The sequence below is a fragment of the Corvus cornix genome, chromosome 3 (assembly GCF_000738735.6).
Source record: "Corvus cornix cornix isolate S_Up_H32 chromosome 3, ASM73873v5, whole genome shotgun sequence".
NCBI classification, from domain to species: domain Eukaryota; kingdom Metazoa; phylum Chordata; class Aves; order Passeriformes; family Corvidae; genus Corvus; species Corvus cornix.
In genome coordinates, this window is record NC_047056.1 from 10725327 (window position 1) to 10742042 (window position 16716).

General features: G+C 42.4%; 1 protein-coding gene across 2 annotated transcripts in view; it reads left to right on the forward strand.

Moving 5' to 3' along the window:
- Window positions 1-861: 861 nt before the first annotated feature.
- Window positions 862-16716, forward strand: part of PELI1 (pellino E3 ubiquitin protein ligase 1) — a 44111-nt gene continuing 28256 nt past the window's right edge. Inside the window, exons 1-2 of one of the 2 annotated variants that reach the window (XM_039569333.1) lie at window positions 862-1148; window positions 13344-13508. In XM_039569333.1, the coding sequence (XP_039425267.1) occupies window positions 13454-13508 (55 nt within the window). In that variant the 5' untranslated portion in view covers window positions 862-1148; window positions 13344-13453. The remainder of the gene's footprint in view (window positions 1149-13343; window positions 13509-16716) is intronic. The other variant, XM_039569334.1, reaches the window with a different exon arrangement.

The following is a 16716-nucleotide window of genomic DNA, read 5'->3' on the forward strand; positions in this document are numbered from 1 at the left end:
TTCTATACACCTGTATGTATGTACACATACACACACACGTGCACACATGGAATTGTAGAATTATAGAATGTCAAGGGGTTGGAAAGGATCTTAAAGATCCTCTTGTTCCAACACCCTGCCCTGGGCAGGGGGCACCTTCCATTAGACTGGGTGGCTCAAGGCCTTGTCCAACCTGGCTTTGAACACTGCCAGGGTTGGGGCATCCACAACCTCCCCATGCAACCTGTTCCAGTGTCTCACCACTCTCACACTAAAAAAATTCTTCTTAATACCTTACCTAAATTTCCTCTCTTTCAGTTTGTACCCATTATTCTTTGTCCTATTGCTACAGCTTCTCTGTCTCCTGTGGAGGCTCCCCTTCAGACAGTGGAAGGTGGCTGTGAGTTCTCCACTCAGTCTTCTCTGGGCTGAACAGCCTCAACTTTCTCAGCCTGTCTTTGTGCGGGAGGTGCTCCAGTCCTCTTATCAGCTTCATGGCCCCTCTCTGGACTTCTCTGGTCCCACGCCCTTCTTATGTTGGGGACACCACAACCGTGCGCAGTATTCCAGGTGGGGTCTCACAAGAGCAGAATAGAGGGGGAGAACCTGCTGGCCACGCTCCTTCTGAGGCAGCCCGGGGCTCAGGGGGCTTCCAGCGCTGGGCAGCACAGGAAGCGCAGGTGGGTGGATGCACACACACACCTGCGCACAGGTACACACCCGCGCCCCGGTGCGCACATGTGGGGGCACACGGGCTGTACTCAGCGCGGGGCGGGGGGGGACGGGACTACAACTCCCGCCATGCCCCGGGGCGGGGAGGGGGCGTGGCCCCGCTGGGCCCCGCCCCGCTGGTGTGGCGCGCGGTGAGGCGGGGCGGGGGGCGGCGCGCGGCAGTCGGTGTGAGGGTGGCGGAGCCGGCGGCGTCCATCGGCTTCTTCTCCTCGCCGCTTCCCGGCAGCTGCCGCCGCTGCTCCCCGGCCTGTGGCTCGCAGCACCGGCCCGTCGGAGCCCTGCCGGCCGGAGGTGAGCGCTCTGAGGCTTCTTCCCTTGTCGTCCAGTCGGATCTATCGCCCTCCGTGCGGCCGTGAGGAGGCTGAGGCTGCCCCTTCCCCCCGCTCCCGGCCTGCCGGCGTGGGGTGCCTCTTCTGCCCGTTTCCTTCCTCCCTGGGGTGAGTATCGCGCTTGTCGCGACAGAGCCCCATCCGCGCGCTGCTACTGAAGGGGTGGGGGGCCTGCCCGGGGCCTGCCCCCTTCCTTCCTTCCTCGGGCTCCTTCCTCCCCTCCCCGCCGCCCTGCGCGCTTTGTACTGCGCCTCGCAGGGCTCGTTGTTGTGGTTGGTTCTAAAATAATTCTCCATTCTTATTTTTTTTTCCCCCGGGGGTTTGAGAAGTTTTTTGTCTTTCTTTTTTTTTTTTCTTTTTTAATCTTTTTTAATCTTTTTCTTCTTCCCACCCGCCCGGAGTTGGCCCCGCTCTGGAGCTGGATGTGCTGGGGAAGCTCTTTGTCATGGAGCGGCTGCTGAGTGAGCCGTCTGCCCTCGGGAAAAACATCACTTAAAAAAAAAAAAATGGAAAAAAAAAGTCGCTCAATACTTGAACACCAGGGTTCTGTTGAATTCGGGGGTGGATTTTTTTTTGGCGGCGGTGGCGGTATATGTATTTTTCGGGGGTAAGAACGAGCTCTCCCCCCGCCTCCCCCGCGAAGTCCATTGATCGCAGCCTCCCGTGCCGGAGCGCGGAATGGGAGCAGCACGCAGGCGGGTGACAACAAAACAAAGGGAGATTTTGTCTGGCTGTTGTTAACCTGAAAGATCTTGGTGGGAAAGCTTGCTTCTTTTTCTTTGGACTTTTAAAATTTTTTTTAAAACCCTAGCTCTTCCAAATTTGATGTTGTTTTACTCTGGAAAAATCCAGATGGGCGGTGGGTAAGTTGTGTCTTTAATTTTAAGCTTCTTGGGGGAATTGCAGGGTTTCTCTCCCATCTCCTCAGCTATGGCTCTTTTGTGAGCAGCCCGCCGTCCAGCGCAACTTGTGTCCGGCTTTTCTTTTCACTCTTGTTTTCACCTAGTTAAATAATGCGTTTTCAGGAGGATCTAGTACGAAGGGGACATTTCTGCCTGCAACAGCTGTAGAGAAGATATTCAAAAGGCAGGGGAGAGGAGCAGTTGTGTTTTCAGCCGAATAATTTTCGTTCATAAAGGGTATATTTTAAAGCAGTTATGTTTTTATTACCAGAAGGATTTTTCTCTCCCCCCCCCCCCCCCTTGTTTTTGTTTTAACTGCCCCCTCAAAAACTGCAGCTACTTCACCTCTGCAAAATGCAGCTTCTGGAATACATGTGAGGAAAGAGCAGTCTGGCTGTAACGCTGGTGTTTCTGGCCTTAAAGGCCACCCTTTTTTTTTTTTTTTTTTTTTTTCTTTTTTTTTTTTTTCTTTTTTCTTTTTTCTTTTTTTTTTTCCTCTGGGACTCCTCTGCCTTGAAAAAACACTACTTGGCAAGGAAAATTACGAAGCCTTTCAGCTAGCTAGAAGCTGGCGCTTCTGCATCTGAAGGGCGATAGGTTTATTTCTTTTTCATTTTGAACGCGTTTGGGGGCGGGGGGAGACCCGGGGAAAAAAAAAAGGCCGTTTCCGGTTTCTGTTCAGCAGCGTTTCAAATTTTTTTTCCCCACAAAGAAGCAGCCGGATGACCTGTTGATGATACGTCTTCGGTTGCTTTTTGTTCCACAAGGCGCCTGTAGGTTAGTGGAGATGAACAGGCTGCCCAGATCTTCGTTTGCATGTGTTGTGTGGTCTGTGTGGCTTTGGAATGTTTTAAGCCGACAATTTTGGAATGAGTAATGTAGAGCCAAAGTTCAGACCTCTGCACGGGACACCTCCCCTTTTCCTCTCCACCGCTGTCCTTCCCCTCAAGAAAAAGCATGGTTTGTTGAAAATTGAGCATTGGTAGTTGGAAAATTAGACTCTCTTAGTGCTTTGCAAGATCAGTGTCCTAACTCTTTGAAGTCGTGTGAATGGCCTGGCAGGAAGCTTTAGGAATGCATTTTGGTTGTATATAGGTTGCTACCGGGTACCTTAAGCTTCAACATCTCCTGTTTCAAATGAATTAAACATGTAGGAGCACCTACTGTTACGCTGGGTAAAATCGTGTAACGTGTGCCTCATGAATGTTTCCGTTCTTACCAAACACTGGAATTTGTTTCTCAACACAGCAGCTCACCGTGCTAGTGTTCATCTTGGAAATTTACATTCTGAGTAACTACTAGTATTTCAGTTAAAGTAGAACTTAACATACTACCTCTGCTACAACCATTTTGTATTTTGGTAGCAGTATTCGTTTCTATTAAGAAACCAGGCATGGCAAACAGGATCCTTTCACTTCAGCATTTTTAGCTAGTGACTGTGTTTGTAGGTACAAAGTAGAGGATCATGTGCTTGTAGCCAGTGGTATTTAAAACTCTTATTCATTTGTAAGGAGCTAATTAGAACTATTTTTTGATATAAAATGTCTTTTCAGACAGGAACTCTGGAATACAGGAAAGCAGAAAACCCAAAGCTTTTTGTAGATGCTAATCCATGCCCTGAGCTAAGAAAGGAAGAATGAGGGTGTTTCATGAGAAATCAGTCACCTTTAAGTGCATACTTGTAAGCGAAATTACACAGTTGATTAGCAATTCCTGCTGGATGCCAGTAATTGGAGGTACTTGTTGCTGGCTGGTCACTGTGCGCCTTGCTGGTTAGATTGTAAAAGTTTTGACTGAACATCAGGATGAAAAAGTCCGGCTCTTTTGCCTCCTAGACATTCATTCCTTAATCTCCAGATTCACAAGCGTGCTGACAAACTGTCAAAGGAAGTGACAGCAAAGCCATGGGATAGGAAGTAGGTCGAGTGCCGATGAATGCTGCTGAGTTTCAGTGGAAAAAAAAGCAAGCATGTTTCCATCTGATCTTGTTTCTGTTTCCTTTCAATCTACTGGTTAGCAGGATGCCCCAGGAAGTGTCACACTCCTACTGTAGTTCCCCAGTCCTACTGAAATTAATATTGCATCTCCAGTCAGGCCCAGTTAGCCTACTTGGATGAAAAGATTCATGGGGAAGAAGGTAAAACAGCAATTTAGTTGTGAAAAATCATGTCAGCTGGGCAAAACTTAAGTGGCTCTGTGCCTCTCAGGAGGTGGTGGGCAGCTCATGGGCTGGATTTCCCTGTCCGTGTGCTGCTGTGGGCTCTCCACTGCGTGCTTGCAGGTGGGCTGGGGCAATAAGGTAGCATCATGGCACATTCTTTGTGGCCTTAATGTTTTGTAATGGATGTGGCTATTAATAGTTACAAGTGATTGTGTTTCTTGTATAAAATGTTTGAATGTATGTATTCAAAAGCCTGCCTTTCAAGTTAAAAAAGATGGAAGCTGTTTGTCCTGCTAGAAATCATCCTAAAACTTAAAAAAAAAGCAAGCTCTACCTTGTTTCTGCCTTCTGCTAAAAGTAGTAAAAACTCTTTGACAATAACTTGATTTGCAGAAAAATGACAGCCTTGCACTATGAGTATATTCTTTTACAAGTATCCTGTATTTATATTGGTTTGAAAAGAAACTTTTTCTTCAGGTAGGCAGAGGTTCCTGGGTGCTTTGCACGAGTGAATGCACAGCTTATGGGCTGCCTAGGTGAGCTCTGTGCCATGGACTTCTTTTGCTGACACGTGATGTGATTTGGAGCACCAAATGTTCCTAGCTGCTCAAAGTGACCTTTCTGGAATAACCCTGTAGTGTGATGAGTGATTGTGAAATAGTTGACTGGAAGCTACAGGCTTTGCAGGAAAAAGCTATTGTCCTCTGCTGGCACCCTGTGCTGGAGGTAGGTGCTCATCAATACCAATCCTGCTCCAGCAATGTCTCCTGGCTGGCGTGTGAGGTGTAAGTGCTGTGAGGTGGCATTTGGGGATGTGGGCTCAAGTGTGAACAAGTCAGCAGCTTGTTTGGTTGAGACTGAATGCAGTGCCTGGGTGAAAGTGTTTGGTTAAGGACTGATGGTATCCTCTGGAGGTTGCCATGCAGGAGCACGGCTCAGTGCATGAGCAGGTAATAAAAGTTAATCTGCTGACCTTGGTTTTAATCCATGCTGCTGAATTTAATCACAGTGACTTGAATGCCACTCATGGTACTTATGTAAATGCTGAATTTTGGGCTTGAATCTCATACTCAAAAGCAGAGTGGACTAAACCTTGGAGTGAATTTCTGGCTGTGGTTTCAGGATTGGGAGTATCCTATAATTTTACTCTTCTAATTAAAGCTATATTGCAGGTTTTGGATTAGGAGCAGTCAAAACCTCTTACTCTGGTCCAGTAATCGTATTCTTGTCAGGAAGAGGATTTGTTCAATTCACACTCCCTTTCCTTGTTCACCTGTATATGTTATAGAAGACTTGGGACATGTGTCAAGGTTGGCTCAAAACACTCTTGATCTGCCTTGACGTTGGCTAGACAGCTATGCCAACCAGATGTTTTTCTGTGCCAACCCTGTTTGTAGAAGTTAATTCCATAAATGTGTTTTTAGAAGGGAGAAAAGCGTTCCTTGTGAGAAGTTTTTTTAATAGTACAGAGTTAATTGGGGCAGGGAGGTGCCAGTCTGGCTACATTAGGGTGTGTATGTATGTGTGAACAGCAAGGAGGGTATTGAAAGGCTATAGTTAAAAAGACCCAAACCAGAAATGGTCTTTAGAATATTTTTTGATATTGTTAAGGGTAGTTGATAATATGGATAGCTTCTAGATAATGGTGTTTTGTGGATTGATTGAGGTTTTGAGTGAATGGGATCTATAAGAAAAATACTGTGTGGGTACTTGCAGGTTACGGGTTTGGAGTAAGTTAGTCAGGTAGGATTCTCTGGGGGATAGTCTGTTGGAGCTAGGACTTGAAGATACAAAACAGCAAACAAACAAAACAAAAAAAAACCAACCCAAAGCAACCAAAATACAGAAAAATAATAAAACACAAATCCCTCCCTAGCCAGAATTTTGTTTTAAGTAGACCACCATCAATGGGTTTTTTCCTTCTATTGCCAGTTGATTCATCTGTCTGGATGTACTTAGCTGCTTGTATTTCAAGTTTGTAATGTTTCTGTAACTATGTAACCCTTTGGGCTTCATTACAAATGCTTACAAATATTCTTTTCTGAGCTGGGGTACCTATTTTCCTTATTGCATGGGCAAGGTAGGGAATAGAGATTGAATTTTAGGGCACTGATTTGTTTTTTGTTGAAAAGACTGTTAAGATTTGACACCAATGGAGCTCAAGGCCTGCAAGAATTTGTGAAGCCATAGTGAGAACAAACTTGGTGATGTGGTTTGTACATCTCACACTGTCCTGCTTGTCTCTTCAGTGTTTCTGCTTAATTGTCTGAACCGTGCAGTGAGCAACAGGAAAGTCACAGCTGTTGAGTTAGCTTGTCCCTGCCAGCTTATCCCCACGGACGATAACCCCTTGATCTGGGCTGAAAACACTAATGGCTTCATTGTTTTTTGGGTCAGGGCAGTCAAACTGGCATCTCTGGGTTAGATCTAGCTCAAAACATTTCAACCAGCCAGTCATCTTTGCCCAGGAACTGATCTGTCTGGAACAGCTTGCGAGGCACCCAGGTGGAACTGTGAACTTTTGGAAAGGGAGCTCGTGTGCCTGTGTAGCCTGCACATATGGCTTCCTTACACTGTAAGGAAAGGTTTAACCAGTCACAAAGTTAGGCTTAGGGTTCCATATGTTCGTAGTTCCTCTCCTTGAGTCAAGATCATGCCTTTCCAACAGGTCTGCCCCAAAGTGCCCACTTTCTCTGCTCCCAGATCCTTCTGCTTTTAATAGTCTAGCAGTATTAAACAGTAAAGACTAGATTTTTAAAATCATACAAGCTCAAGTACTGCATCTGTATTTTCTTTGTCCTAAGACAAATTATTCGCGTTAAATGATAAAAGTGGTCCCTGAAGAATTTCCGCTAAGAAATCTCAAGGCTCCTCTTCTCTTTAAGTGTTAATATATATACTGAGATTTTTGTCTTGTGCTACCTTGATATCCTTTCCACTTATGTGAAGCAGTTGTAGTTCCATACAATATTTTTACAAGAATAATTATCGCCTTAATTGTGGTTTAACACAAGTTTCAAAAGGGAAAATAAGCAGTGATCCTTATGTCAGATCATGGAGCTGAACTCTTTATTTGGTATGAGGCTAGGGGTAAAAATGCAAAATACATGGAGTTTTACTGTAAGTAATTTACTTACTTCTAAAGAACTTGTTGCTCATTTTCCTTCTTTAATGCCCCTCCTGGGATAAACTGCTATATTCTAAAAATGTCAGTTGTGTCATTTTCCACTAATTATTTTTCTTTGTTCAGCTTTGTTTACTTTTTTCCTGACCCACTTCAAATACTCTGAGGAGTGCTCAATGTGGAAGAAAGTAAATGCAGGCAGATATTAGAGTTGCTGTGTTTAGATCGCTGCTGTATTTTAAGGTTAGCAGAAGATAACTTCGAACTTCTGTGCTGCAGTGCAAGAGAGTAAAGTGGCCGCAACCCTTATTAATATTGGAGGTAGGGTATGTGCTCCCTCTTGGATTTGGATCTGACTCCTTTTTGCTGGGCAACTGCAGTCTTTTGAATTTAGGAAAGAAAATGGAACGTGCTAACAAATCTTCTGATAGAAACTGGGAGAGTTCCTCCTGTGTAGGAAACCAGAGTGCTTGACTTAATATTTGAGAAGCCAGAGTTATGGACTGTTCAGTCAATACTGCTGTTTTCATCTTCATGATCAAGCTTTCATGGTAATTAGGTTTCAGATTTAGGATGCTGCTTTCAGAAGTCCACAAAAAACTGTATCATGCCCACAAGTGGCACGAGCACATTGTCTGTGCAGTTGAGTAGTTACAGTGCAGAAGATAAGAGTCAAACTATAAAACAAGTCGTTGTGGTAACACCTAATTTCAACACCCGCTAATTGTGGGGGTATTTATTTAATGTACTTTGAATAAAGAGCTGGGAGAGAACCAGCTCAAATGGCCTGAAACTTAGAGACAGTCGGTTAAAAACTACTTTTTAACAGGACAAAGGTCTAACAGTTTTTCAGTTTTTCAGTTTGGTAATGCAGAGAACCAGAAGGCCCAAGAGCAGACACTTAATGTTTCATTTGTTCTTTTTTTCTCATGTGATAATGTTGAGGCAAATTTGTGATGGTAGTGCTGACATTTCAGATAAAGACTGCTTCCTGCTCCAGTCTGCTGTGCTTGTGCCTCTTAGAGTTACAAGACTGTGTTTTAATATACATACATACATACATATAGATAGATAGATATACATATCATATATATTTATAACTGCACTTTGTACTCTGGGAGTAGCAGACCAAGCTTTAGACAAATTACATTGTAATGCATATTAGTCTGAAGACAGTTGATCACCCCTTTGTGCTTAGATGGCTTTCATGGCCAAGTCATCATCTCTTGATTCCTGTGGTAGGTGGATCCATCATACTGGATCTTTGGTTTGTTTGTTTTTTTTAAATAATAAGGTAATTACTATGCTGCTGGTAGCCCACATCAGTTGTTTTAGTATTTATTAGGTACTGCATTTGGTGGATGTGAACTATCATTCCAGTTGAGCTTTCCCTTTTGGTGCAGGTGAACTGTTGCCTGCGGGGTGAGGTTTCTGTAAACTGCTCAAGGTTATTCCTAAGGGCTGGAGTGCACCATGATGAGGGTAACAGCTTGGTGGGGTTTTTTCTCTTGTCTTTTTTAAAAGAAGTGATGTATTACTGTACTGAGGCTATCAGCCACCTGCTGAAATTGAGGAACTCAACTTGATCATGCAGGCAAGTAAATGCACAAATAGCTTTTATTTTTATCGTTTTTTTTTTCTTGCACGTGTGCATATTTATACAGTCAGTACTGTGGCTAGTATTTTAGCTTTGTCAGAGGGTTTCTGAAGAGCAGATGTGAACATAGGGTAGGTTCTTATACCTCTCACTGCTGGCTGAGAAAGGTCAGCGTGCTCTAGTAGAAAGTGTGGGCTTGTAAGCCATTTGTGACTTAGATACAGCAACTACTTTTGAATTTCTATGCCGATATATATAGGCTATTTAATTTTTTCCTCACTGAAATAAGCTTTCATATATCCCTCTTCTGAGATATACATAGGCAGCAAGAGGAACCTCTGCCTCAAGAGGGGAAGTGTTACAAGAATTTTTGCTGCCTTTCCCTTACTCTCCAACTTTGGGGAGGGACTTGTTCAAGTTGCCAGTTTCTAAACAGGAGCAGAGAGAGGAGCCTGATCCAAAAGGTGAGGGAAGAGTTAACGCTTACTTTAAAGCCAAGAGAGACCAGTCATAGGGAGAAGTGAACATTATCATCTTAATAATCACGTGTCTGGTGTCTTTCAGTCTCTTGGAGTCCACAATAGCAAGTAGTGTAGACATTCTGCTATTATTTTACAGCTATTAGTGAGGAGGAGTAACAGTCAGATTTATCTGGCTGCTTTATATATTTCAATACCTCAATCACCAAGAAATAACAGCTTTAAAGATTCAGACAGTGCTTGGCTGACATGTAGAGTGAGATGGCATGAGAAGTTTCTTGCCTCACTTTGGGCTGGTGTCAAGTGTAGCATTGCCTATTTCCTCTTCTCTTGCTGCTCCAGTTTCCCAAGGCGGGGTTGCGACTGAAACTAACAAAGCTGGAATTGTGCTCCACTCTCCTGTTCAACTAGAAAGGAGTGCAGGATATAGGAGGTGGCAGGGAGAGGAACCTTTGTGCTGGGATGGTGGATGATGTCTCCAAAGTCCCAGATGGATGTTAGGCTTGTGTCCTTATTTTAAAAAAGGTAAGGAACTCACAGGTTGTTGATGCTTAATTTGTTAATGTTTGGAGGCTGCTACGGAAATGCAAATAACTATTCAGTTACTAATCTAACCTTGCCCTGCTTTGAGGCATGTAAACTGATGAAGTACCAACAAATGTGAAGGTGAGTGAAAAAAATGATAGTGCGGCGTGAGTTGCCTGAGTTCAGGCTTCTCATTTTTCTTCTGCTTTCACTGTGTCAGATGTTTAGAAGTGTCAACATGACTGAGAACTAGGTAGAGCGCTTACATGAGGCACAAGCCTGATGCTGAGCAGGAAAGCAGTGTTTTGGAATGTGGGGAGGTCTAACATCTGTTTGTAACCTTTTGTTACAAGTGGAAGGGATTATAGAATGACAAATGGTGATTCTCTGCCAATGGGCATGTGTTCCATTCAGCATTGCACAAAGCACACCAATTAGATTTAGTACAAATGTTCCCTCAGAAAGATCACCTTGATTTAATTTTTTTTCAGATGCATAAAGTAGAAATGAACTGAGGCTCTCTGTTTGTTCTTTAAAGACTAAGTACTATATTTCTAGCTCTTGGCAGACATTGTCCACAAGTACTTCATGTTCCATTGGGCTTATGCCAAATTTAATGTACCGTGTGTACTGAAAGCATCAAAACCAGGCTTACTTTAATTTTAGATTTTACAGCTACTATTACTGATTTTTCTTAGAGCTGTTCCATCCAATATGCTATCATGTTAATTTTTTTTCCCTGCAGGAGTTTGGGGAAGGATCATGACAGTCTTTATTTCTGTGGCTGGGGACTGTTTATGTGACTGAGAGCTGTAGATCAGACATCTCTGCAGTGGCCAAACTCTCCATTTGTAGAAGCTAAATCAGCACACTGCATTATTTGTGAACTCTTTGCTTTAATACTGACTGGTATGTTGTGACTGAGGGCAGTGTTAACAGAGTCTGTCAACCGTCTTTCAAGAAACTTGATTTTTATAAAATCCCGAGACAGGAAGCTGAACATAGCAAAAATTGTGAACTTTGATTTTTCAGCACTTCCATACTGTATGAATAGAAAGAAGCCTGACAGAAAGACCTTGGATTCCAAAGAGACAAAAAAGGGAAGAGGTAGGGGAGAGAAGCAGAGCACAAGTAGGAGTTATGGTAGGTAGACAAAGAGAGGAAGGAAATAACTGAGGGAAAGAATAGGATATAGTGCAAAACTGCCAACCAGCGTGGGCTGGAGCATTTGTAATGCTGCAGTCCTCAGGTCTGCTGATCCCTGCCTGACAGCTGTGTCTGCTGGCCTCAGATTTTGGCTGTTCATCTTTTATTTTCAACCCTCAAGGCCAAGTAGCTGTGCATAAGCATGGCTTCTGGCCAGGTGGCTCATAACACTCAGAGTGGAACAGGATTCCCTTCCATTGTGTTGATGCGGAGCAGCATGGCATTCGGTGGGGCCTGGGTTTTCCCTTTCACTCCTTCTGCTGAGGCTGCTTTTATTAAATGACAGTCTGTTTTGGTTTCTGCTTTGCAACTTCAACAACTCTAGTAGAGGGTAAAGTTGCTCAGTGCTTCAAAGACCTAAGTAGATAGTCTGTCTCTTGATAGAGACATAAAATCCCAATGACTTCTACATTCCCTGTTAATAGTAATCATTGTAGTTAAAGTGTGGGGGAATTCCTAATTAGTCTGTATTGTAAGCTTACCCCCGGCAGCTGGTGGTTTTTCTTAGGCCTCCTCTTTTGCTGAAGTACTAAGCATGGTTTTAAGTCGGGTGTCTAGTTCTCAGCCATGGTTTATACTTCAGACTTTACTCCATCTCTAAGATCCTGATTAATCTTTGGAAATGTTACTTAAGCTTTGACAACCTTCAGATATTACCTCACGATCTTCAGAGACTGTATTTTGTGACCTACACCTGTCTTCTTATTGCACTCCATGTACTGGGAGTCTCTTTTGGGGCCTGCTCAGTTTCTGCAGGTTATCTTTGCCAGGCAGGGTCAGAAGATGCTTTCCCAGCATGCAACCAAGTCATCAATTCAGAAGAATTATTGGTGGAAGAGTTTTTCAACTGGGCAATAACCTGTATTAATGTTGGTGTACCCCAGGTTTTATTGTAGCAACTGATTATGGTAACTTGCATTAATGTGAACAGACAAAATACTGCCCTGTGAAGAAATGTACAGGAAATGACTAAGCCTTGATGAAGACAGAACTATGGGTTGTTCCAAGAGTGTTTTTGTAACTGAGACAGGATTTTAATTTTTTCATTTATTGCTGTTACTGTGCTTGTTTTCAAGCTTAATTTTAAAACATCCTTCATATAAGCTTAGTTTTAACTCAGTATGCATGCTAATAAGATTACTGTTGTACTGAGCAGTCTTTTACTGATGAATATAGCTTCTGTTACCTAAAAAAACAAAATAAGTTGAATAGAAGAGCAAGTATACAGAAAACAAAATTAGCTCTAGTTGAAAATGAGAGTAGTTAAGTTTCCTTGTTTTTCAAGATTCAACACAGCTTTTAAGTACTGCTCAGAAATAAATTCTTACTTCCTGTTATCTCACTATTAATTGGTCCATGCATTTAAAAATACATAGTTTTACTGTTTTCCTGGAAATGAACACAAAGTCATATGGAAGGTGGTCCCAACTCTTTATTCCTGTCATCTGTTCAGGTGCACTCTGCACTGAGTAAATCCCAGTTGAGAAACAGTTTGGAGCATGGATCTGTGGAAATCATGGTTGTGGAGAACCTTGTGCCATGTAACTGCTGTGCCACAGGCAGGCCTGCTACTTTTGCAGGCAGCAGTGGTTTATGCCACCTTAAAATCGTTTAACTGCAGAATGTGTTCCTACTATACATTAACAACTAAATCCAGGCAATCCTGCAGTGATACAAATAGGTGATAAATAATAGCTCTGTGATGCAGGGCTTCTGTCTTTGCATGCAAAGCTCATGCCTCTCTGCTAGTGGCCAGGTTTGTCAATGAAGAGAAGAATTTGGAAGGGAACTCTGGAGTTCATCTGGTCCAGGTGTCCTTACTCTAAGTAGTTTAAAGTTAAAGCCAGCCTTTTCAGCTCTCTTATTTTGCAGGGTTTTGGATAACACAGCCAGGGTGTCTGCTGACAGCGCTTGTCTAATGCTTACCTGCAACTGGCAGTCTTCTGTAAATGTAAAACTATGGCTTATCCACTATAATGCCAGAACATATTCTTAAATTTCAGTAAATCCTGAGCACACCAACTGGCAACTGAATTCCCTGAATAATTTGGAAGAACTGAGCATTTGAGTTGCTTTGCACTAGAAGTATTGACTGGAGAGAATGGTATATGCTATGGTCAAAGACACGTTTGTTCCAGTAGACACTGAGCTAACCTCTACAAAACCACTCTTTACAGTGGCTGTGAGTGAGAAGTAGATCTCCTACCTGTGCCTCTGCCAGCTGACAGTTCTCAATTGCTGATGCTCCCTGTTGGTGCTGATGTGGATGGGGCTTAACCATATGGTCTCGCTCTGGCTTTCTCTCGCAGTGTTGAAAATCGTTGTCCTGTCTGCACTAGCAGCTAACTGATCTCAGCTCATTGTTGACAGCCACCATCATCAACAGGTCCCTTTCCCTCTGCGTGTGAGCCTTTTGATTATGTATCGTAAATCCAAGTGGAAGTGCGGTTACAATCTCGAGGTGCTTGGACATGGTGAGTTTGCATCTACACAGTTGTTCTACAAGAACAAACTTTTTTACTTGCAAATGAACTTTTCAGATTTTTCGTCTAGAGGATTCAGTAACTACTTCTACGGTTCCTTTCAAATAAAGCTTTTATTTACCTCTGGAAGATTTTGATTGAGATTAGCTGCTAAAAGTACAAGTGTAGAACAATACAAACTATTTCTATTGTCTTGCTGTAACTATCTGTGAAGGTATTTGTTCTCTAATCACTATCTTTTTAAAGAATACATGGAAGATAATGCTTTAAGTAGTTCATTGGACAGTATCTCACTACAGCAACCACTCACAGCTTTTATAAAAATGCAGAGTATTATATTAGCAAGATGCCTTCTAAACCGTACCAAATTTACTTTCTCGTGCCCCAATGTTTGATTTCTAGCTAAGGTTATTTCTAGAGGCTCTGATACAGTATTTACTACCTGCTGAGAGTGATGCCTTCTCCATTTCATTTCCCTGGCCTGTGCACACACATAGCTCCCCCTCCCCAGATCTGAGCTATGCAGTCCTTGGCCTGTCTTTACTCCAGACCTGCTGACCAGAGTTTTTCCATGAGCTGAGTTTTCTCACTAACTCAGGAGAAACAAATTAATTGTGGGAGTTTCCTAAGAGGTTCAGGGAGCTGTGCCTTAAGTTTTGTTATTAGACTGACTATATATCCTTCTGATGTGGTAGGCTTAAAATTCTTGCATTGCTTTCAGTAGCTTTGCCTGTGAATATATCTGTGGCTTGTTCTTTTTCCTTAGCTGTCTGGTTTGAGGACAACAGCTGCTGCCTCCTCTCAGTATTGCTTGAGCCAACTCACAATATACTGTTGTGAGAACATCAACTTTACCTTGCTTAGACCAGTTTTCAAGTGGAGTTAATGTACTAGTGAAATTGAGAGTACAACCTCAAGTACAAAGGGTGTGATTAATAGTGAGAGGACTTTTGGCATGTAACTTTGAAAGTGTTTATGGTTTTATTTTACATCTCAGGGGATTGGAGCAAATAGGCATGAGATGCTAATCATAATAATGTTTTTCATGATCAAAGCTATCAGCGCTTCAATGGCTGCTATTTCTGTTTCAACTGCCAAAGTCCCAAAACTAGCTATGAGCAGTCAGTATTGGTGGTTAACAGCCTGAAACATTTTAGGTATGGGAAATACCACTTCATTATTTCACATGAGTTTGCTGACTTGAATTCATGCTGCATATTTATTTTAGTTTCTGATCAGCCCTGTATTCCACTGTGCCTCTCAATTTTCTGTCAAGTTTCTTTCATGAGTGAATTCTTAGTCCAAAATTCCTTAACTCTGCAAGTGTGTTTCAAAGGGAAGCTCAACAGATAATGCAGTATGGTGTAGAGCTTTTAAAATAATGTAGGCGTTAGAACATAAACTTGAGAGTCTTGTTGGAAAATGCATTAGGAAGAAGATTCTATCTCATGAAACATGGTGGGTCAGAGAGGACTTGCTGTGTTCAAGTACTAGTATATAGGCCAAAAACACTCAGAAAAATTCTAAAGGAGTTGTGAAACAAAGTTGAAGCTGGTGGCTTGAGAAGCTGGAGGGTAGCTGGCATTTAAGTGTTTCATCCCTTCAGAGAAACAGTAGACAACTAAATACTGTAACTGACAGTGAACATTGTCTCTGACAGCATTGTAATTATTTTGAAGGTCTGGGACTTATCCAGAATCAGAGAGGTGAATTAAATTACATGTCCCGCCAAGATTTGCTCTAGTACAGTCTTGCGCTGGTAGGCTGATAGTGATCTTGCTTATGCTGCTGAATTCAGTTGCCTTCAGTGCAGCTGAATCCTTACTTACACCTGCATAGTTGGGCTCAAGAATCAGGTTTGGTGAAGTGACCTCGTAGATGAAGAAAAACAGAACATGGGCTTCAATTTTTTTTTGGCACAGTATGCTTAGAAACAAAGTCCTGCTTCTCAGTACAACTGATCATCTGCTAATCAGATGAGCTCCAAATCTCAGTTTTATTTTTGTGATACATTGGGAAGGTTTAATATAGTAATAGAAAGAGAGAACGAAGTCTGCTGCTTCGTTACTGTGCCAGGAAATAATCCTTCCTCCCTGACCAGTACCTTAGCTGTTCCAGCCATGGCATGATGTAGTTTTATTTTTTTAACAATGGCTTTATTTAGATTATCCTTTTAACTAATGGTTTTGGCATGCTTTAAAAAGACCCTTAAGGAAGAGGATCTTGTTGCAGAATTCCAATCTGGGCTAAACTTACAGACTGCAAGTATTTTTACTTTTTAAAATTTAATTAGATATTCTTCATTTGTGCCACACTAAAAACCATCTTTGGAGCATGTTCAGTTTGCAGGCAGTTACCTGAAAGGCTGAAGTTCTGTCAAAGGATTCAGTCTTCTGTACACTGGAGCTGGTTTAGATTACTCTGTGCATTTGTGGTGAAAAAGAGATTTCATGTTGCTTTTGATTAAGAAGAAAGCTTTTCTTATGATCTTTGATTTCAGTTGGCTGCCACTTCACTGGGAGTTTTGATTGTAATATTTCCATGCCCCTTTATGTTAGGCCTTCTGTTATCTTTGCTTAACTTTTGTATTCTGGACCTTTTTTTTGCCAGTAAAGATAAGCCTTGCTGCTTCAGTATATACAGTCACAGTGGTATTGTTTTGGGGGTGAGAATTGCAGCCTTTCTTTTTCTTACACAATTTTTGTTTTAGGTAGACTTCTCTATTAAAAGTTAAGGAATAAGCACCATGCTATGTCTTCATAAATGAAGACATTTATTTAAATGTATTAATAAAATAATTAGTAAGTAACGTGTGAGGATGTTGGGATGGAAATCACATTTATTATGATTATTAACCTTCTCATATTGCTGAATGGGGGAGGATGACTGGAAAAGACAGGACTAGCTATGAAAAGAAATCCAGTAATTCCTAAACTCTCACCCCCTCATGTTAGGCTCAGACCTGTTTTTAAAAAGAAGGACCTACAACAAGTAAAACATGTAGCTAGTCCTGCAGCTGGACTTTTGTAGTGCAGTAAATATGGAGATGCTTAGTTGTAAGTTTCAATACCAGAAGCAGTAAAATACAGCTCTCTGTCACAAAACTGGGAGTGTGCAGTTGTTCCCAAAAGTGGTGTTTTGCCCCACAGGCACCGAGCTCTAACTCATGGTTCTCGTTGAGCAAGTTTCAGGACTGAAG